The sequence below is a fragment of the Leuciscus leuciscus genome, assembly GCF_965113295.1.
Source record: "Leuciscus leuciscus genome assembly, chromosome: 3".
Taxonomy (NCBI): domain Eukaryota; kingdom Metazoa; phylum Chordata; class Actinopteri; order Cypriniformes; family Leuciscidae; genus Leuciscus; species Leuciscus leuciscus.
Window position 1 is genome coordinate 66,443,015 of NC_138727.1, and position 21,064 is coordinate 66,464,078.

Sequence of the window (21,064 nt, forward strand, 5' to 3'; positions counted from 1 at the left end):
GCTTTTTTAGGGCCTGATTGTTTTAATGGATCACAGTATTTTTAGCAGATTTTTTGAAAAAAATTCATTTAAATTATTAGCCTACAGCTTTTTAAAACCTAAAACTAAACGTAAACCTTGTTCTGGTTTTGTTTCCTTATTACCAATACCTTACATTAACATTTTACGTTTTATTGTTAGACTTAATATTTTTTAAACCATGCATAAAATCAAAATATCCTTAAATTTAATTTATCATTAAATAGAAAGTCATTTATTTGCATGTTAATTAACTAATAATAAATTGACTTTAGTGATCAAGTACAATTTACTAAATGTAAAGAGAAACCAAATGATACAAAAAAGTCAGTGATGATCACATTTACCACCATAAACTTTAATTTAACCCTTCAAGTCTGAGAACAATCAAGAAATCCCTGAATACTGCACCAGATGCCATACTTTAGTGATCATGAAAAAATAGACAATTTCAGCAAAACCAACAGAAATACTTCTTTTTTTTAAAAAACTGTTTCTCTTTAAACCCTCATAAAGTCCACATGTGCTGCTGAGAATCAGAGGAACACCTTCATTGATCGCTCACGTCTGTAATGACAATCATTATTAATCACCAGAACATGAAATATGAGCTGGACGTGTTCTTGAGCGTTTTTGTGAGATTCTGCCATGATCTCGGTCTGTCACTCATCAGGAAGCTTCGCACTTCCCTTCCTGTCTTCCTGACACTTCCCGCAGCAGTCTATGAAGCTCCACCCCCAGCAGGGACGCTGACTCCGCCCCACTGTCTGACTCCTCCCAGGGGGCGTGGCTAGTGTGCTGCAGAACGAACCGCAGCAGGTTGGGAACCGTCATGGGTGTGTTTTCTGGAAACTTGACACTCATCTGCTTCCTGCGGGAGACAGTAACGTGTGCGAGAATATTTACACTGTACGGAAAAGAGTTTTACACTTTATGATGGGGTTTTTGAACCTGTGTCGGGGGAAGAGCAGCACGGAGGGCAGATGATCCACCATAAACTCCCAGGGCAGATCATTACGGCCAACATTCACTCTGAAAACAACAAGAACAGTAATAAACAAACATGATTATTACTGAGGAGCAACTGTAAGCGCTGAATATATGGTCATGTGAAGCTAATGTGAAGTGTTTGCAGGTGCAGTTCCACACCTGGCCACCGTGAGGGCGCCGTTTCCCTGGAAAAGACGGGCCAGTTGAAGAAACACGTGATTGAGAAGCGAGCAGAAGCCACACCAGGTCGAATAATACAACAGCAGCACGTCCTGATGAGACAGAGAGAAGATCACAGTTATTGTTCTTGGTGTGAACTAGGGATGGGACGAAATATCGTTTGACAAAATATCGCGATACAAAACGTGACGAAACGCATCGAGGTCGAAAAAAAATGGATCGCGAAATAAAGATAGATGGCACTGCTGCATGATTTGCGTAGTATATAAATAATTTAGTGTATTATATGTGTGTGTATGTATATGGGGCAGACATACAGTTGGTGGCAGGCTGGCAGCACCATCTGCTGATCAAGCAGGGTAAAACTAAATGAAAAAAAAAATTATATCCGGGGAACGGTGCGGTACGTCGTCACGTCAAGACAGCGGTTTGTTTCTCACAGTAAACTGCCATGCAGGCTAGAATTGCGAAACATTATAGAGACAGAGCGCAACGCGTCATAATCTGAAGACCACGCCCACCAAGGGGGAAAACAAACGAACTGTCTCCATTGACTTTGCATTGCGAGAGGCTGCCTCCTTGTCATTTCTTGTTTCTAACAAAAGACAGAATAATGCCTAAAAGCTGATGTGTGACAAGGTGTACAGCAAACAAGCTAAGAAACCCAGAAATAAGTTTTCATAAGCTGTCGACCCCAAAAAACGAGCGTTTGAGGACATAAAAGTGGATACAGGCTGGAACGAATGGGTCAATTGTGGGATCCTGACACTCAGTATGCACTAAAAATACACTACGTGTGCAGTAAGTTAAACATTTGGTCACTGGTGAGTCAAATATCCAAATGTCAGTTTTATATATTATATTTCTGTAAGATAAACTATCCTGTGTTGTCGATTACGGTCTCCTCCAGCGGCCGTACGTTAGTTCTCAGAGTAATGAGACACGTGACGCTCTGTCTCAACTGCCTGTATCCACTTTTATGTCCTAAAAACACTCGTTTTTTTGGGGTCGAGAGCTAATAAAAACTTATTTCTGGGGTTTTTTAGCTTGTTTGCTGTACACCTTGTCACACAGCAGCTTTTAGGCATTTGTCTGTCTTTTGTTAGAAGCAAGGAATGACAAGGAGGCAGCCTCTCGCAATGCAAAGTCAATGGAGACAGTTCGTTTGTTTTCCCCCTGGGTGTGGGCGTGGCCTAAATGCGCTCTGTCTCTATTGGATAATTCTTATAATTTACATTTCTCTGGGCCAATCGGAATCTTAGCACTTTTTCTCTTGGCCAATCGGAATCTTAGCACTTGCGTCATAATCTTGAAGCACACACACATACCGTGCGAGTCTAATGGAAACTCACGCATGAATTTTCCTGCATTGAACTTGTTTTAGCGACCGCCAAAGTCTTATTTGATCGGTGAGTAATGTAGATGAACGGCTGCGTTTGTGACAGGGCGCATGTTTTAACTAAAAGAACGACCAGAGAGAGAGAGAGCCGGTCGCGCGCGCGCACTCTCTGTGTAAACGACTTCACCGTCTCCAAACTAGGCGCTGTGTTGCTCTCTCTCCCTCGCACTGTCGCACATATTAATCAAAATAAATCGACACGGTGGTATTGGTAAAAGGTCGGAAGACCAAAGTTTCGTGTGGAGCACTCGGATATTTTTTTTCCCTGAATTATACTGCTGGGTGTGAATTGTGCTAAATAAGTTTCCTTATCTTCTCTGAAAAGCGTTCCGGACATTCAGCTGACATAAAACAACACTTTAATTAAACGAAATAAAACTATACTGTGATGAAATGTTTTCTATGTTGACAACTTGACACAAATCTTGGATGTCCATGTCCTAACTGCTGGGATAATCACACAACGCGCACGACACGTCCAATTCGCGAACTAATAATGACTCATTTGAACCGATTCATTTTAATGAATCGTTAAAACAACTGATCTTTCCAACAGTGAACTCAGGAGACGTCTGAATCGGTGTATAACTAATCAGTAACACTTTACAATAAGGTTCTATTTATTACATACATTATATAAAAAGTACAGTTTGCTAACTCAAGCTTAAACTTTAAAATAAATAAAACCACTTTTTTTTAAAAGCATTTTAAACATTTTTCCACACAGTGCTATCAAGAATCGATAAGAGAATCGTTAAAGAATTGGATCGATAATCAGAATCGTCAGTGGCATTATTATTGATAAAATCTTATCAAATCCCATCCCTATGTGAAGACAGTAAAATTATAATCAAACATTAAAGAACATACATAAATAAAAAGATGCTAACATGAGGTCTTATTGTGTCACTGTCAGTCTTGTTACATCTGTGCAAAACTAGGGTATGCAGATTAATTATTATTATTATACATCATTCATCAGCATGCATTGATTAATCCCATGGCATGTATAAAAAAAAAAGTTAGTCTGCACTACCTTTTTTTTCTTTTTTTTTCTTTTTTGATATCGTATCGTGACGTATCGTATCGTGACCCTGGCATATCGAGGTGCATCGTATCGTGAGTTTAAGTGTATCGTCCCATCCCTAGTGTGAACGCTAATATAGTCATCGTTCTTGGTGTGAACGCTAATATAGTCATCGTTCTTGGTGTGAACGCTAATATAGTCATCGTTCTTGGTGTGAACGCTAATATAGTCATCGTTCTTGGTGTGGAAGCTAATATAGTCATCGTTCTTGGTGTGGACGCTAATATAGTCATAGTTCTTGGTGTGGACGCTAATATAGTCATCGTTCTTGGTGTGGACGCTAATATAGTCATCGTTCTTGGTGTGAACGCTAATATAGTCATCGTTCTTGGTGTGGACGCTAATATAGTCATCGTTCTTGGTGTGAACGCTAATATAGTCATCGTTCTTGGTGTGAACGCTAATATAGTCATCGTTCTTGGTGTGGACGCTAATATAGTCATAGTTCTTGGTGTGGACGCTAATATAGTCATCGTTCTTGGTGTGGAAGCTAATATAGTCATCGTTCTTGGTGTGAACGCTAATATAGTCATAGTTCTTGGTGTGGACGCTAATATAGTCATCGTTCTTGGTGTGGAAGCTAATATAGTCATCGTTCTTGGTGTGAACGCTAATATAGTCATAGTTCTTGGTGTGGACACTAATATAGTCATAGTTCTTGGTGTGAACGCTAATATAGTCATAGTTCTTGGTGAGAACGCTTTTACGCGAGACACACCCGCTACCCACACACACAGGACAATGGAGGAAATCGAGTGTATGCTGTTTTTGGATGGTTTTGTTTTTGTTTTTGCTGTTTTTTATTCAGGATACTCCGTCTGGCGCGTGCAATGATGACACAGTGAATAGTGACGATTCTCTCTGACCAATCAGCAGTCTGCCGTGTTTTCACGTCACATTTTAGTATCGCCTCAGCTCGCTTAGAACCTCGCCGGAGGTGGTACGAAAAAAAGTACCTGGAAGCGGGTACAGGTACAACTTTTACACAGTGGAAAACCAAACAGAGCCGAGTCGAGTCGAGGCGAGCTGGTACTGTGTAGTGGAAAAGCGCCATAATATAGTCATAGTTCTTGGTGTGAACGCTAATATAGTCATCGTTCTTGGTGTGAACGCTAATATAGTCATCGTTCTTGGTGTGGATGCTAATATAGTCATCGTTCTTGGTGTGAACGCTAATATAGTCATCGTTCTTGGTGTGGACACTAATATAGTCATCGTTCTTGGTGTGGACACTAATATAGTCATCGTTCTTGGTGTGAACGCTAATATAGTCATAGTTCTTGGTGTGGACACTAATATAGTCATCGTTCTTGGTGTGGACGCTAATATAGTCATCGTTCTTGGTGTGGACACTAATATAGTCATCGTTCTTGGTGTGGACACTAATATAGTCCTTGGAAAAACCTTGGAGTCCAATTTGATAGCTCTTTGAAGTTTGACAAACAGATTAATTCTGTGGTGAAATCTTGTTTTTTCCATTTAAGATCAATAGCAAAGGTTAAACCGTTTTTGTCCTCCAGTGATTTTGAAAGGATTATCCATGCTTTTATTTCTGTAAGACTAGATTATTGTAACTCGCTATATGTTGGTGTCAGCCAAGCACTTCTGAACCGTCTTCAATTGGTTATAAATGCGTCTGCTAGACTTTTAACAGGGACTCGTAAAAAGCAGCATGTAACACCGATTTTAGCCTCACTTAAATGGTTGCCGGTGGAGTTCAGAATTGATTATAAATTACTGATATTTGTGTACAAAGCCTTGCATAATTTGGCTCCATCATACCTTGCGCATCTTCTTCATATACATAAACCTCTTAGGTCTCTCAGATCAGCAAATCAGATCATCCTAGACATTCCAAGGACGAGATTAAAATTGAGTGGTGATCGGGCATTTTCTGTGGCAGCTCCAAAGCGCTGGAATAACCTGCCTCTACATCTCAGACTGGCTCCTTCCTTAGGTTATTTTAAACGAAAATCTGAAACTGTATTTGCTAGAATTAGCGTTTGGTTCAGTAGGTTAACTAGTAAGAGGCTCTTTTCAGATGTTTGTTAGTCATTGTTCTGTCTGAAAAAAAAGAAACATTTTATTATGAAATTTTATTGTGTGACTGTACAGCACATTGGTCAACATCACGTTGTTTTAATTGTGCTTTATAAATAAAGTAAATGAAAATAGTCATCGTTCTTGGTGTGGACGCTAATATAGTCATAGTTCTTGGTGTGAATGGACCTTTATTCTAAATAATTTATTTACTTTTCTGTATCAGGCTGAATGTGTGTTATTTATTCCCTCTGTACTCTCTTTAAGTTAATATAAGCATTTAAAAGAAGAGCTGATCTCACCCGCTGGGAGTCCATGACGGTGTCCAGGAAGCTGTCTGATGTCACTTCCTGTATGAGGGACTGAGTGTGCTGATGTTGTTTGTGTCCCACCAGATGTCTGTGTAAAGGACTGAAGGAGACGCTGAAGTTCTGGATGAAATCTTCTGCTCCACAGACAGAGAGAACAGCAATTATTACTGGTGCATTGTGACGTGTGTGTGTGTGTGTGTGTGTGTGTGTGTGTGTGTTCGTGTGTTCGTGTGTTCAGTGTTTTTACCCAGCGAGTCGGTGTGCTTGAGCACGTAGTGCGTCTCGTCTCTGAGGTTGATGATGGTGATGAAAGGCCGGCCGCTGTGATTGGTCGCCCCGAGTCTCTGTGCCAGCGTCCAGTGCAGTGTGGCGTCCAGCATGTAGAAGCGCAGTGTGTTGTTGGTTCGGCACTGAAGGCCAGTGATGGAGTCAGTGATGGAGACAGGGATGGAGCCAGGGATGGGCCTCGGGACGCTCCTGCAACACACACTGATCTGACTGAACGGACTGTATGAGCCCTGGACGCTCCTGCAGGGGGCGCTGGAGAGCTGGACGTGCTCCACACACACACTCAGAGTCCAGCAGTGAGAGACACACAGCTCACACACACTCGCTTCAGCGCCGGACGCCAGCAGGGACTGACAGCAGCGTGGGACAGAAGACACACCGTCCTCAGAGCCGCAGGAGTGATAACGCAACGCCACATCAGTCACCTGACACAAACAGAACACACCGCTCAAGTGATCCTCACACACTAACACTTCTCTGACAAACATCTAGTAGAACAACGACAAACACTGCAAGCGAACTTCATGAAGGACAAATCAGTGCTTATGAGGCAGCCGATGAAGTTCGAGTTGAGTTCATGTTTTAGTCTTCTTTAGGTTTTAGTTCTATAGGCAGGGTTTGGCTTCATCTGATGCATTTATGCATTCAGAAACATCTAGATCAGTAGTTCCCATCCAGGGAACTAGGGGTGGGTGATATACCGGGATAAATCTGTCCACCGGTGGAGATTTTGGACAATCGTCTCTATCGCAGTTAAGTTCCCGGACAGGACACGAGCAATGAAGCTGCTGGAAGGGCGGATGGAAAGCCAGTAGATCTGACTTGCTCACTTTAGACAATCTCGATTCCAGAGTGAATAGCATACAGGAGTTATGAACCGTCAAAGCATGAAGTTCACTAAGAGCCAATAATAAAGCAGTCTTCAGTGAAAGGAGCCTTAAAGTCTCCCTGTGGAGAAAATCCAGCTTTTAAATGTTGTTTATATGTCTATGCTGTGTTTTTAATATGTTTTAAGACAAACCATGTGTAAATTCATAAGTCGACACCATTGCTGAGTATTTTCTCCTTAAAACTGCAGTGAACCAAAGACAGTCTCAAAAACACTGGTGTTTCTGACGTCACAAACTACCTTGTAACCAATCAGATCAACATGTGATCGTCAACAAGTGGATCTCTGAGCTGAGTGAGTGAGTGGAGGCGGGACTCATTTGCATATTCATAGAACCGTGCATACTAAATGAGGCAAGGGTGTCGAGTTACATTCAAGCTATTTTAAGGCAATTTTATTTAAAGGAAAAAAAAGCCTAAATATGTCATTTTGGTGATCAAAGATGAGTTTTAAGGGATGAAATTATTGACTACAGGGGGACTTTAAATCAGTACAATATACAGGAGTGCATTAAGGACCAAGGACAGATCCCACGGTGGAATCAGTGGCTTTGAAACCCTGTTCAAACGCCCTGCACACGAGCGGGTGTTGACCTATGGTATTCCTGTCAATCTCTACAGGGCACGCAGAAACTGCGGCAAGATTAGCCTTGATGATAGAAAAGGCTCTGCACTTATCTAAAAGTTCTTGCAGAAAGCAACACATCAGCGACAGGAAAAAGGAAGAATGTGTCTGTGTGTGCACCATTGCTCAAACATATTCCATGTCCGGTCATATGCAGATCACGCTGAAGCCGCTCTCTCGTTCTGAAGAGTCTCACTGACCCTTGAAGGCTTCTGAGAGAGATCCCTTCGCAGCGGGAGAGGCCAGGGCTGGATTATCCCCGTCAGCCACAATGTACCAGCCCAGTTCAGGGCTATCAGTGTGACTGTGATCTCCTTACTCTTTCTAGAGTTGGGACTGTCTGTCCCGCCAGTAAAGGAGGATAGAGCTGTCCTGTGATTGTGGAGGAGAACCGACAATTCCACCATGGGGTTGGACATTCCCAACTCCTCCATTTTGTGAACGTCCAGCTTGGAGAAACCTTTAACACGCACCTTATGTGAGAAGGGTTCGTCCCAGAATCACAGGGGAAGTGTGCGATTGCAACCTCTTCCCGTCATATAACCCCTCTCTCCACCCTGGTCTTCTTGCTGAGATGGCCAATCGATAAGAGTTTAGCACATCTCAATGAGGTCATGGATTGGGGAAGGGAGACTGCCAGGTCTAGAAGAAAGATTAGGAGGCAGGATAGCATCCTCTTCATCTTCCTCTAAATTTCCTCCAAGAGACGAGTAATGGATAAGAGTTTAGCAGTTGCTCTCCTACACACCTCAATGAGGTCCTGGATTAGGGAAGGGGAAATAACCCATGGCACTGCCACCCTCCTCCAAAGGACGAGCAATCGCCTTCTCATCTTTGGCCCTTGCCAAGGGATCTGATTCAAAGAGGGAAGTAGTTCAGGAGAGATCTCATCCATTAACTCTCCGCATCTGCACCGGGGCTGAGGAGTAGCCTCATTCATCTCCACAGGAGGCGAGGAGAGACTCGGGTCTCCTTTAGTCACGGCCGCGACTCGTACCCGGATCTCTACAACCCTTAACGGGATCTGAGAGCGGTGCGGGCAGCACTCGGGGTTAGGGAGCACAGCCTGTCTGAAGGTCCTTGCACACAGAGTATGAAATTTTCATATGCGCTTTTTTATGAAAAACGTTGTATTTTATTAATGATGTTGTATTCGTCATCCTAAAAAATCTTCACTCACAGAACCCTTGCACACTGTGTCTGATGTGTATCAATTAATCAGTTCCAAAAAAAGTTAATCATCAAAGTAAAAATAACATTTTAAAATATTCTGGAGGATTATTAAAAATAAAAATAAAATAAAATAACAGGGTTGTAAAAGTCATCAGTTCCCTGATTTAATACTTCATAGAGACACCTTTTGCTTTAATTACAGACATTCATTTTTCTGAGGGATACAGTCAAACCACACATTATTCAGACACCAGATATACATTTTTATATTTTTCACTAGTGTGTGCAGGACAATATAGTTCATTTATGTAAGTGAGGGGAGCAAAATAAAGTAAACTGTGACATATTATACCCAAATACTCTTCATCCAGTGACTACTAGTAACATTTATAAACATTTGGGACCAAAAATGATTCTGACACTTTGACCTGATCATGTTTTGCTGAAGTGTTTTATCTTTAATTGCTAATGCTCTTTTTACACACAGACTGAACAGAATGAAGCATTGCTTGGTGATTGGTTGAGCTAAACTGGTATTACCTAATTGTGTAGTTAAATTTAACAGCTGACAGATATTCAACATAATTCATGTGTGAGACAGTCTAACAGAAGGATGGACAAAACCAGTCAAATATCAACTGAGTTCATAACTCTGAGTTCTTGTTATATTGTTGAAGGTGTCTGAATAAATCTTGGTTTGACTGCACTAGCTTGACCTAGGTTGGGGAATATTTGCCCATTCTTCCCTTCAGAATTGCTGTCAAACTCGGTGGTGAGCGGCGATGGACTGCTCTCTTCAAGGTTATCCACAGACCCTCTATGGGATTGAAGTCAGCGCTCTGACTCGGCCACTCAAGGACATTCACCTTGCTATCCTGAAGCCGTTACGCTGTTCTTTTGGCGGTGTGTTTGGGATCACTGTGGTGCTGGAGTGTGAATGCCCATCTTCAGCTGTCCAGCAGAGGCACGCAGGTTTACTCAAACATTTGGATGTACTCGGCATCATCCATTTTCCCTTCAATCCTGACCAATCGCCCAGTTTCCAGGGTGTAATGTGACAAAAGGTGGAGATTTCGCAGGGTATGAAGACTTTCTATAGGCTCTGTGTAATAGGGAGGCGGGACGTACGCATCACTGTCATTAATTGGTCTGTCAACTGACAGATGTGATATAACTGGTGCTTCCAGGATTGGTCACGCCTGAGGCGATTCCCATAGTGAGAAACTAATGTTTGAACGAGAACTTGCTATCTCGTAATAATGAGAAACTCTCATAATAAAAGTTACAATAAAAATAAACAATATGTTTTTACACAAGTGTGGGTATCCATCATTTCCTGAACTTTAAGAAAATACACATATTTTGTAAAAAAAAAATTGTTAAATTATAAAAACGATAAACCATTCAAACCTGAAAAACATTTATGGCGTTATAGTGTTAGCTGAGTGTACCTGGTTGAGCAGCTGATTGGCTGAGAGGGGATTGTGTGGGAGGAAGGTGAGGAGGGCAGGGCCTTTCTGTAGCTCCGCCTCCAGCGAGTAACTCTTGGCTCCCGTTGGCTGGATCCAGTGGACGACGCTCTCTCTGTTCTCAAACACCCAATCACAGACGGCCTGAGCGGTGAGGTTCCTCTGCGCTCGCGGGAACACCTGCGTTCAGAAACAGTTATTTCACTGAGTGTGTCATCAGGACGAGTGTGTGTGATCATGAACTCACCAGCGAGCTGTTCAAACGCCGGTGTAAATACACACTTTCATCCTCCCTGAGCGACACGCCCTCTGCCACCGCCTGATTGGTCACCACAGCGAAGCGCACCGCCCCCTGATGATCTGGCCAATGAGAACGCAGCGGGTCAGAGCTCAGGTTGAGCATCAGTGATGTGTGTGTGTGTGTGTGTGTTTGTGTGATGTGTGTGTGATGGTGACAGTACCTCGTCTGAGCGCGTGCAGAGCTGATAACAGGAAGCTGATGTAACCGGCCGGCTGAGGAGACGAGTTAAACTGGAAATAACCCACCACACCCTGCTGGAGCACACACACACACACACACACACACACACACACAAATCACAATGAGAAAGTATTATAGAGTTTGTTTCTTTATTAGAGATGCACCGATTCCAATTTCCATTTTTTTTGTACAAGTGACCTGCCGATACCGGTTACTGATAGTGTGTGTGAGAGCATATGTGAGTGTGCGAGAGTGAGTGTGTGTACTTGCTGGTGTGTGAGGAAGGTGTGCAGGGCTCTGCTGGTGGGCAGGAGTGTGTGTGTGTGTGTGTGTGTGTGTGTGTGTGTGTGTGTGTGTGTGTGTGTGTGTGTGTGTGTGTGTGTGTGTGTGTGTGTGTGTGTGTGTGTGTGTGTGTACCTGCTGGTGTGTGAGGAAGGTGTGCAGGGCTCTGCTGGTGGGCAGGAGTGTGTGTGTGTGTGTGTGTGTGTGTGTGTGTGTACCTGCTGGTGTGTGAGGAAGGTGTGCAGGGCTCTGCTGGTGGGCAGGAGTGTGTGTGTGTGTGTGTGTGTGTGTGTGTGTGTGTGTGTGTGTGTGTGTGTGTGTGTACCTGCTGGTGTGTGAGGAAGGTGTTCAGGGCTCTGCTGGTGGGCAGGAGTGTGTGTGTGTGTGTGTGTGTGTGTGTGTGTGTGTGCGTGTGTGCGTGTGTGCGTGTGTGTGTGTGTGTACCTGCTGATGTGTGAGGAAGGTGTGCAGGGCTCTGCTGGTGGGCAGGAGTGTGTGTGTGTGTGTGTGTGTGTGTGTGTGTACCTGCTTGTGTGTGAGGAAGGTGTGCAGGGCTCTGCTGGTGGGCAGGTGTATGTGTGAGTGTGAGTGTGAGTGTGTGTGTGTGTGTGTGTGTGTGTGTGTGTGTGTGTGTGTGTGTACCTGCTTGTGTGTGAGGAAGGTGTGCAGGGCTCTGCTGGTGGGCAGGAGTGTGTGTGTGTGTGTGTGTGTGTGTGTGTGTGTGTGTGTGTGTGTGTGTGTGTGTGTGTGTGTGTGTGTGTGTGTGTACCTGCTGGTGTGTGAGGAAGGTGTGCAGGGCTCTGCTGGTGGGCAGGAATGTGTGTGTGTGTGTCAGTGTTAATTTTGACAGCAAATTTTGATTTAGTTTTAGTCATAGTCTTTTGACTAAAATGCCATTTAGTTTTAGTCATATTTTAGTCATCTGAATTGTTTTAGTTTTAGTCGACGAAATACAATAAGATTTTAGTCGACTAAATCTACAGTAGATTTAGTCGACTAAAATATAATGGGTTTTAATTTAAATGCATTTATTTAGAATTTCTCTAAAATTTCCAAACCCATATACTCCCGAAGAAAACATATATTAACCTGCTAATATGAATGATTTTAAAGTTTGAATGTGCAATACAGATACAGATTTAACTACTGTAACTTAAAAAATATCTTAAAATTAAATAAAACCACTTTTCCTAAAGTAGAAGACAGTCTTCTTTTCAATGAATGATATATGAATTCTTTATAACTTGCATACATCATTCTCTATTCTTTCAAGCAGACATATTTATTTGTATGAATTAAATATAATTAATCCTTGTTAAAGCTATTAACGAGCAGTGAATGCTTTTCTCTTTTTCTTTTGTTGCTTGATCAATATTAAGGACACAGACCGCATTAGGTTTATTACCCACTGTCACTTTAAGACATCGGATCATGTCCAATGACATGCGGAGCCAATGCACTGATGCACATAGATACACTCACAACTGTTTAAGACATAACCGACATAATTTACGTGAATACTCTCCAAAACGGACATTTAGACATAATATTTGTGTGTATTTGTCCATTCAGACACGAAAGAAAGCTCAATTCAGTACTCGCGCGCTGTATAGGCTAGGTGTCTATGTGAATGGCTGCACGCTTCGGGTCGGGTGTGTGCGCACAGAAAACCGTACTGAATATAGCTCTTTTTTTGTGTCGTCACTCTTATTCAGATCTTCATGTCTGCTCTACTCATTCTCCCAGACGTTTACATGTTTTAACGTTTTATGAGACGTGCAGCGCATGCCAACTCGTGTGCCGCTGGGTAGATCACGTTACAGTACTGCGCATCTACCACAAATGCAGGACATCAGACTGGATCGCTTCCCAAATCGTCACTATCTAACATTTTCGTCTAGTTTTTATTCGTTGACGAAAATGTCAATAGATTTTCGTCATAGTTTTTGTCATTCAAAACTAGTTTTTATTTAGTTATCGTCTCGTTTTCGTCTGTGAAAAAATGTCGTTGACGAAAATAATGACGAAAATTATTCGTCAACGAAATTAACACTGGTGTGTGTGTGTGTGTGTGTGTGTGTGTGTGTGTGTGTGTGTGTGTGTGTGTGTGTGTGTACCTGCTGGTGTGTGAGGAAGGTGTGCAGGGCTCTGCTGGTGGGCAGGTATGTTAGTGGAGTAGAAACCCTCAGAATGAAGCTCTCCAGATACTCAGACTGAACCGGACCTCTGTACTCGATCGGACCGAACCTCCACACACACACACACACACACACACACACACACACACACACACACACACACACACACACACACACACAGACAGTTATTATGTGTGTTTATGATGCTGAACACCTGCTCTTGTCACTGTAAGTGTGTGTTTACCTCCAGTAGTAGAGATGAATGACTGGATACTGGAAGAAGCTCTTCTGCTTCCTGCATCTGCCCTGATGCCACCAGCAGTTCACGGCCACAAACTGCACCTGCACACACATCACCACACACAGGACACGCATCACCACACACAGGACACGCATTGTCACACACAGGAAACTGCAGCACATTCTTCTGTTCAACACAGTAGTGTTCCCAGTACGCACCTGTGCCGTGAGCCGCAGCGCCACCTGCTGGAGGACCCGTCGTGCAGTGAGGCAGTGAGCGCACCAGGGGGCGTAGTAGAACACCACCGACACATCAGCCTCCTCCCGCAGGACATGCACCTCCTCCAGCTGACCCAGGAACAGGTCCAGCACCGGCCCGTCAGCGGGGAAGAAGCGGCCCGGAGCCCGCGCCAACGCCACCACTGCCTTCTCCCGGCTGACACACACACACACACACACACACACACAGAGAGAGAGTCAGTGGTTTTATTGATAATCATAAATGTCTCTTGATCATCAAATCATCATATTAGAATGATTTGTGAAGGATCATGTGACACTGAAGACTGGAGTAATGATGCTGAAAATTCAGCTTTGATCACAGGAATAAATTACACTTTACTATATATTCACATAGAGAACAGCTGATTTACACTGGAATAATATTTCAACCATACCGTTACAACCCTAGTCCTCACCAGACGCGACAAGATTTCAGCAACAAATAATGTGTCTGTCCACACTAAACGAAGCGACTACGAGATGTGTAAAAATCAATCAAAACCCACAGCCAATCAGAACAGCGTGTGGGCAGTCTCATGGCAAGTGCACAGCATCACAGCCAATCAGAACAGCGTGTGGGCGGAGTCTCATGGCAGGTGCACAGCACCACAGCCAATCAGAACAGCATGTGGGCGGAGTCTCACGGCAAGTGCACAGCACCACAGCCAATAAGAACAGCGTGTGGGCGGAGTCTCACGGCAAGTGCACAGCACCACAGCCAATCAGAACAGCGTATGGGCGGAGTCTCATGGCAAGTGCACAGCACCACAGCCAATCAGAACAGCGTGTGGGCGGAGTCTCGCGGCACCAGAGAGTAATCTCTACAGCTATCGCAAGAAAATGGATAAGCAACTACATAATCAAATCCACTGATATTACACCATTTAAACACTACTAAAAATACATAGGCTAAATCTCAAGCTCTGCATGTTCCCTGCGAAGCCGTTTCAGATTCCCCCATTCAGTTAGCACGTTCTGGATTTCAATATTTGGGAAGCAATATCACACCTGATTTGGAAAATCTGTTTAAAGCCAACTATCCCCAGTTAACTACAAAAATTAATCAGATTGGTCTACGCTTCCAGATTCTTCTTTTGGCAGGATTAATGAACTTGCCATGCTACTAAAATTCAGATTATTTTTTAAAGATTAATTCTTCGGTTTCAAGGTATATTTGGAATCATAAAAAACCCAGACTCAAACTTTAGTTTTGATGAAACTAAAAGAATTAGGTGGGGTTTCATATGTTTGCTCTGCACGAGTTAAACGTGTGTAAAGTTGGTTTCTGAATAGACCTGATTCACGCTGGACTGGGACTGAATCTTCAAGATGCTTTCCTAGACTGTTATGCTCTCTGCCATTTATTCATAATATACAAAACATTGAATCTCTGACTGATATTTTCACAGTGACTAATACTCTTTTGGTGAGGATGCTAAGAGATATCTAGCTACTGCTAATAAGCCGTCTCTCGGTCCTGATCTTCACACCCGTACAGAACATCAGTCTTCTGGCCTGGAGGCTGAGACGAGTGCTGGAGTTTGGTCATTGATCTGATAATGGTCAACTGAGGTCATCTCAGTCGTTAAGGCAGGAATTTAACATTACCAGTGAGGATTTTTATAAATGTGTTAAATTACGGCACTTTTCAGAGTCACACTTAAAAGAAGGCAATATACGATTTGATCTAATGGAAATGGAAAAGCAGCTTTTCTCCTCATTTACACTTAAGAAGATCTCTGAGTTATATTGCTGTGTAATGTTTGTTTGTCCTTCATCTTCTGACTCTTTGAGGGTGATGTGGGAAAAGTTCTTAGGGTCAAGATCACGAGGAGTGGTTATCTGTTCACACATGTGTTTTCCCTACAGACGTCCACAAACAAGATTATAGATGTATTCACAGGACTGATCTAACTCCAGTTCGCCAAGAGTTTTGCATTGTCTCCAAACGTATATCTTCTGAACTGTAAAGCTGGTCTTTAATTTTTTCCTCTATAAAATGTCTCTGTTTTTTTATTTACTCAGATATGCCCTGTTGTATAATAACTATTATTTCTATTTTTGTTATTTCATATGGATATGTATGAAGATGTATATCCATCGGTTGTAAGATAATATTCGGCTGTACGTGCCGTTATGAGACACCAGACATGACACACTTTTAACATTAAAGCACATAAACAGCGCCTGAGATCATCATCGCCACACTTTGTGTTTGTTGTTCCAGCGCGACGTCAGAAAAACAGAAAGCGTTTCTACAATAGAGTCGCCGTCGCGGCTGGTTAGGACACACACTCTCATTAACATGGAGAAGAGGCTTTTATCGTGTGGCGTGTAGTTAGCACACGGTTAGTTTAATCTCTTTTGGCTTATTTTATCTGTAAAAGAAAACGTGCCTAATAATAATGCACACCTGAATATAAGGCGTTTTTCATTTCCAGCCTTCATCAACAATTATATATCACTTATAAATTATTAATTACAAAATTAATAGTAGTTATTAAGATTAATGTGGTTTGGAATTGGTAAAATGTGCTTGAAAAAAAAAAAAGATAAGAAAATCAACAGCCTAATAATTCTGCACACACTGTATAGTGAACATTATATACAGTACACACATCTATATGGTACATATTACAGTAAATATGTGTATATCGTTCTATATGGAAATTATTACTGTAAATATATGTTGTGTTTTATTGTATATTTACCCGCAGGTGAGGGTTATAGGCAGGATAAGAGCACAGATGAGCAGTGTATGATATTATAGTCATATTCTACAGTATATTTACCCACAGGTGAGGGTTATAGGCAGGATAAGAGCACAGATGAGCAGTGTATGATATTATAGTCATATTCTACAGTATATTTACCCGCAGGTGAGGGTTATAGGCAGGATAAGAGCACAGATGAGCAGTATATGATATTATAGTCATATTCTACAGTATATTTACCCGCAGGTGAGGGTTATAGGCAGGATAAGAGCACAGATGAGCAGTATATGATATTATAGTCATATTCTACAGTATATTTACCCGCAGGTGAGGGTTATAGGCAGGATAAGAGCACAGATGAGCAGTATATGATATTATAGTCATATTCTACAGTATATTTACCCGCAGGTGAGAGTTATAGGCAGGATAAGAGCACAGATGAGCAGTATGGCACCGCAGCACAACACGGGTCTTCTCGCCATCTGGGCCGACACCTGCCGGAGCTGAGCCCGAACCCGCTGCAGCATCACCGAGCCCGGCCCGCTACAGAGACCAGCTCATCCCGGGACAACAGAAGCCAAGCGCAAAACACACCAGCACCAACCGCTCAAACACACGTCAGGCTTCCGGCTTCCCGGAGGGGCGTGGTCACAGCGAGAGAGGGGCGGGGCCAGGCGAGGGAGCGTCTCTAAACTACACACACAAACGCGCCATTTCATTTGTATTTCGTTTAATTTAGTTGTGAATCCAAACGAGAATCTTAAATATAAACAGATGAACGAGAATACATGAGCGTCTTGGTTTAAAAACGAAACACACCCCAGGCTTTCAGTGTTTTTCCTAAATCTAGCGATGCTCGCTTTCAAAACACGGCTTTGTGAAGCTTCGAAACCGCTGATCCGATTCTGATCTGGATTCAATATCGATTCATTTTAGCTATTCATGGGTTTCATCAGGTCCGTTTCCACAGGTGTATTAATCAAGCACAATGCAGTCTGCATTCATAATCTAGGTGCTTGATTTTATACACCTGTGGAAAGGGACCTGATGAAACCCATGAATAAATCGGGTACAGTAGGGCCTACATGCTAATGTGTTAACATGCTTTTCTCAAGGAAACAAATCTCTTATTATTAAAGGTAAAAATGAACAGCTCTTTGCACTGTGATACCAGTTTAGTGGACTCTGTCAATACAATTAAAATTCTCACACTCTTTGGGAAATATCATATAAATAAATCAAAATATACGTAGACTGTGCCAAATGGTAGGCCATTTTTCACGGACTTAAAGATTTGTAAAGATTTCAATTCATAACAAACATATATTGAGATGATAACATCCTTTTCCCGATTATCTCTCCACACTGACACCGTTATTAATGCTGTAAACTGAGATTCATGTGATATTAAACAAAAGAGACACAACAAACCCACAACTTTCTCGTTTTACTAATAGTAAAATATTTTAATTTAATATATATATATATATATTATAGTATAAAAATATATAATATTTTCTTCCCCCAGATTATTAAATTAATAAAATCTTTTTAAGATGAATATAAAAATAAAGATGTATTATTGAACTGAGTTGCACTAAATTGTCTGAATTACTGATTATACTACAAAACTGAATATAACATGAAAGCAGAAAGGTGATTGTAACAGTAGATTATCATTTGGGTTTAATGTCCAGTGTGTGTGTGTGTGTGTGTGTGTGTGTGTGTGTGTGTGTGTGTGTGTGTGTGTGTGTGTGTGTGTGTGTGTGTGTGTGTGTGTGTGTCAGGGCCTCTGCTGTGCATCTGTACGCTAGGGGTTGAACGACTTCAGATTTTTTGAAGTCGACTGTTATGACATCAAAGTCGAGTCGACGTTGACTAGTCACTCACGTCATTCATAAAAACACAAGAGATGGGACTGCTTTGCAACATGCCCCAATTTGCAATTTATTAGCAGAAAATGATACAGATGCTGACATACAGTTCATAATATGTTGCAACTTAACGGTAACAATGCAACAATAACTCCCGTTTTAGTGCAAAAATTTTTTAGTGATGCATTATGTTGGCATAACAATGCCATTTATGCAAGATGGGCTGTAAGTAAGCCTACTCACTGTCACAGTCCTGCTCATTCACAGTTTTTACTTTTCGATCATGGTTTGCATGTTTAGTGAAGTTTCTAATTGACCGTTCGCAAAGACCCTCCCCCTTTAGTTACTGTTGCTATGTCCGACACAGTGAAATATACATCGCGGAGCAGAGAGGACACTGACAACGTGCTGACAGACAGGACAGAGCAGGTTACTTTTAATATGTAAACAAAGTCTCAACTTTCATATTTGGTCATTTTATAAAGAAATTTAAACAATAAATACCGTTTTGTGGCTCTTTAATGTGTTGTGGCAGTAGAGCCTCTTAAAGCTGCTCGTGAACCAATCATCTCTTCCTTCTAGTTAATTTATAGCATCAAATAAACATGAATATACATAAGAAGGAATGTTGTTTTAACTGCAGAAAGACGTCAGTACACTCCGTTATTCAAGTTCAAATCCTCCAACGTTAATCTACTAACTCTGCTTTGTCGGACAGAAATGGTGGATTCGGCGGATTATGATTGGTCAGATCACCTGTCAATCAAACTCCCTGCGAAGGGTAAATTTACTGCTGTCGAGATGATTTGCATTCCTCACTTAACATTAGCGGATGAGTGTGCATTGCACTTGTACTTTTGTTGTACTTCAGGACAGACTTACTTTCCAAGTGACATTTTTACAAGCTTCATCTTTAGTGAAGTATTTCCACACACTTGATGGTGACAATCATAGTGTCACATGATCAACGCGACTAGTCGACGTCAAGCTTAAAGCGTCACGGCATTGCATTAAGGTCGACTAGTCGACTAATCGACTAGTCGGTACAACCCCTACTGTACGCTGGAGTGTGTTCTTCACCAGTGCTGCAGTGATGAAGGGGTTGATATACAGCTGTGTGTGTGTGTGTGTGTGTGTGTGTGTGTGTGTGTGTGTGTGTGTGTGTGTGTCAGGGCCTCTGCTGTGCATCTGTACGCTGGAGTGTGTTCTTCACCAGTGCTGCAGTGATGAAGGGGTTGATATACAGCTGTGTGTAGATCTCGATGTTAATGATGAACAGAGGGACGAGAGGCCACAGCAGCACCAGAGGAGAAGAGCTTAACATCACTGACAACACATGAAGCCAGAGCCTCTTAGGGAGCGTCCTGCAATCACAACACACACACACACACACACACACAGTCTTCAGAAATCATATGGGACAGAATCAAATGTCAGATTCCATAAATATGTTAAAACAACTGTGTTAACGGTGTGTTTCAGTGTGTGTGTTCACACCTCATCTCTCCTCTCGTCCACAGCGTCCAGTAGAAGCTGACGTCCAGCACCGACAGTAACGCGGCGTGAACGATGACGATGCCTGCCGTCCAGTAATGAGCGCTCATCCAGTGCCAGGCGAACGCAGCCAGCAGCTGATGCGGCAACAGGAAGTACATCAGCAGAAACTCCGCCCACTGACGCCAGCCCGGCCAATCCTGCTGCGGCACAGAGAGAGAGTGCACGACCAGTCTGTGAGAGTCACACACACACAGACACACACACACACACTCACTCTCTCACACACACACACACACACACACACACACACTCACTCTCACACACACTCACTCTCACACACTCTCACTCACACACACTCTCACTCTCACTCATTCACACACACACACACACACTGACGCACCAGCGGCGTGTTGGCCGGCCGGTCCTGTGTGGCGGGGCAGGCGGTGTGGATGAAGGGCAGGAAGGTGTGCTGGTAGTCGAACAGGAAGAGGTAGAGCAGTGTCAGACGAGGACAGCTCCTCAGACCCATCAGCAGAAACACAGTCTTGCCCAGATTCAGCTCCTACACACACACACACACACACACACACAGAGAGAGAGATGATGCTGAACAATCTTACTGCGAAACACAGACACACAGAAGCTTCACACTCTAAAACATCATGGGTTAATTTTTATACCCAAATCCTGGGTTGAGCCTTTTGGGTAATTTTTCCAGTGTTTGGGTAGTGTTTGTGATCCTGGGTCAGACGTAGGGATGGGACGATTACCGGTTTCACAATAAACCATGATAAAATGTCCTGACGTTTAGTATAATTGTTTAAAATTTAATTATCATAAAAAACTTAAGATTTTAGCGATGTCTTACTAACTTCTCTGGGATGGCAGATCTCCATTACCCAGAAGCCTATGGAGGAGTGATCCAGCTCTCAGATCTTATCAAAGATATCTTAATCTGTGTTCTGAAGATGAAACGAAAGTCTGACGGGAACAACATGAGGGAGAGTAATTACTGACAGAGTTTTCATTTTTGGGTGAACTAACCCTTTAATGGATTATAAATACTGCATAAATATAATTTAGTATTA

At 42.5% G+C, this 21,064-nt stretch overlaps 3 protein-coding genes across 5 annotated transcripts in view; all 3 read right to left on the bottom strand.

Moving 5' to 3' along the window:
* The window catches only part of LOC309495366 (uncharacterized protein), a 242,578-nt gene that overhangs the window by 219,953 nt on the left and 1,561 nt on the right, over window positions 1–21,064 (bottom strand). The window lies entirely within an intron of this gene.
* Window positions 356–21,064, bottom strand: part of LOC309494765 (uncharacterized protein) — a gene marked incomplete at its 5' end in the record, with an annotated part of 51,640 nt that continues 30,931 nt past the window's right edge. Inside the window, 12 exons of the mRNA XM_082164175.1 lie at window positions 356–889; window positions 970–1,050; window positions 1,168–1,280; window positions 6,017–6,159; window positions 6,273–6,738; window positions 10,451–10,648; window positions 10,716–10,828; window positions 10,930–11,023; window positions 13,349–13,478; window positions 13,614–13,711; window positions 13,829–14,045; window positions 17,008–17,161. Coding sequence (XP_082020301.1) covers window positions 688–889; window positions 970–1,050; window positions 1,168–1,280; window positions 6,017–6,159; window positions 6,273–6,738; window positions 10,451–10,648; window positions 10,716–10,828; window positions 10,930–11,023; window positions 13,349–13,478; window positions 13,614–13,711; window positions 13,829–14,045; window positions 17,008–17,161 — 2,009 coding nt within the window. The 3' untranslated portion in view covers window positions 356–687. The remainder of the gene's footprint in view (window positions 890–969; window positions 1,051–1,167; window positions 1,281–6,016; window positions 6,160–6,272; window positions 6,739–10,450; window positions 10,649–10,715; window positions 10,829–10,929; window positions 11,024–13,348; window positions 13,479–13,613; window positions 13,712–13,828; window positions 14,046–17,007; window positions 17,162–21,064) is intronic.
* Window positions 19,542–20,948, bottom strand: LOC309495472 (bifunctional apoptosis regulator-like). 3 transcript variants are annotated; one of them, XM_082165284.1, is made up of 5 exons: window positions 20,849–20,948; window positions 20,377–20,538; window positions 19,977–20,176; window positions 19,624–19,843; window positions 19,542–19,593 (listed from the first exon to the last, which is right to left on the bottom strand). In XM_082165284.1, the coding sequence occupies exons 1-4, from the start codon at window positions 20,870–20,872 to the stop codon at window positions 19,648–19,650; spliced, it is 582 nt and encodes a 193-aa protein (XP_082021410.1). In that variant the 5' UTR covers window positions 20,873–20,948; the 3' UTR covers window positions 19,542–19,593; window positions 19,624–19,647. The 3 variants fall into 3 exon arrangements, with proteins under 3 accessions (XP_082021410.1, XP_082021409.1, XP_082021411.1); XM_082165283.1 differs by lacking the exon at window positions 19,542–19,593 and having other exon boundaries at window positions 19,596–19,843; XM_082165285.1 differs by lacking the exon at window positions 19,542–19,593 and having other exon boundaries at window positions 19,596–19,843; window positions 19,977–20,173; window positions 20,849–20,934.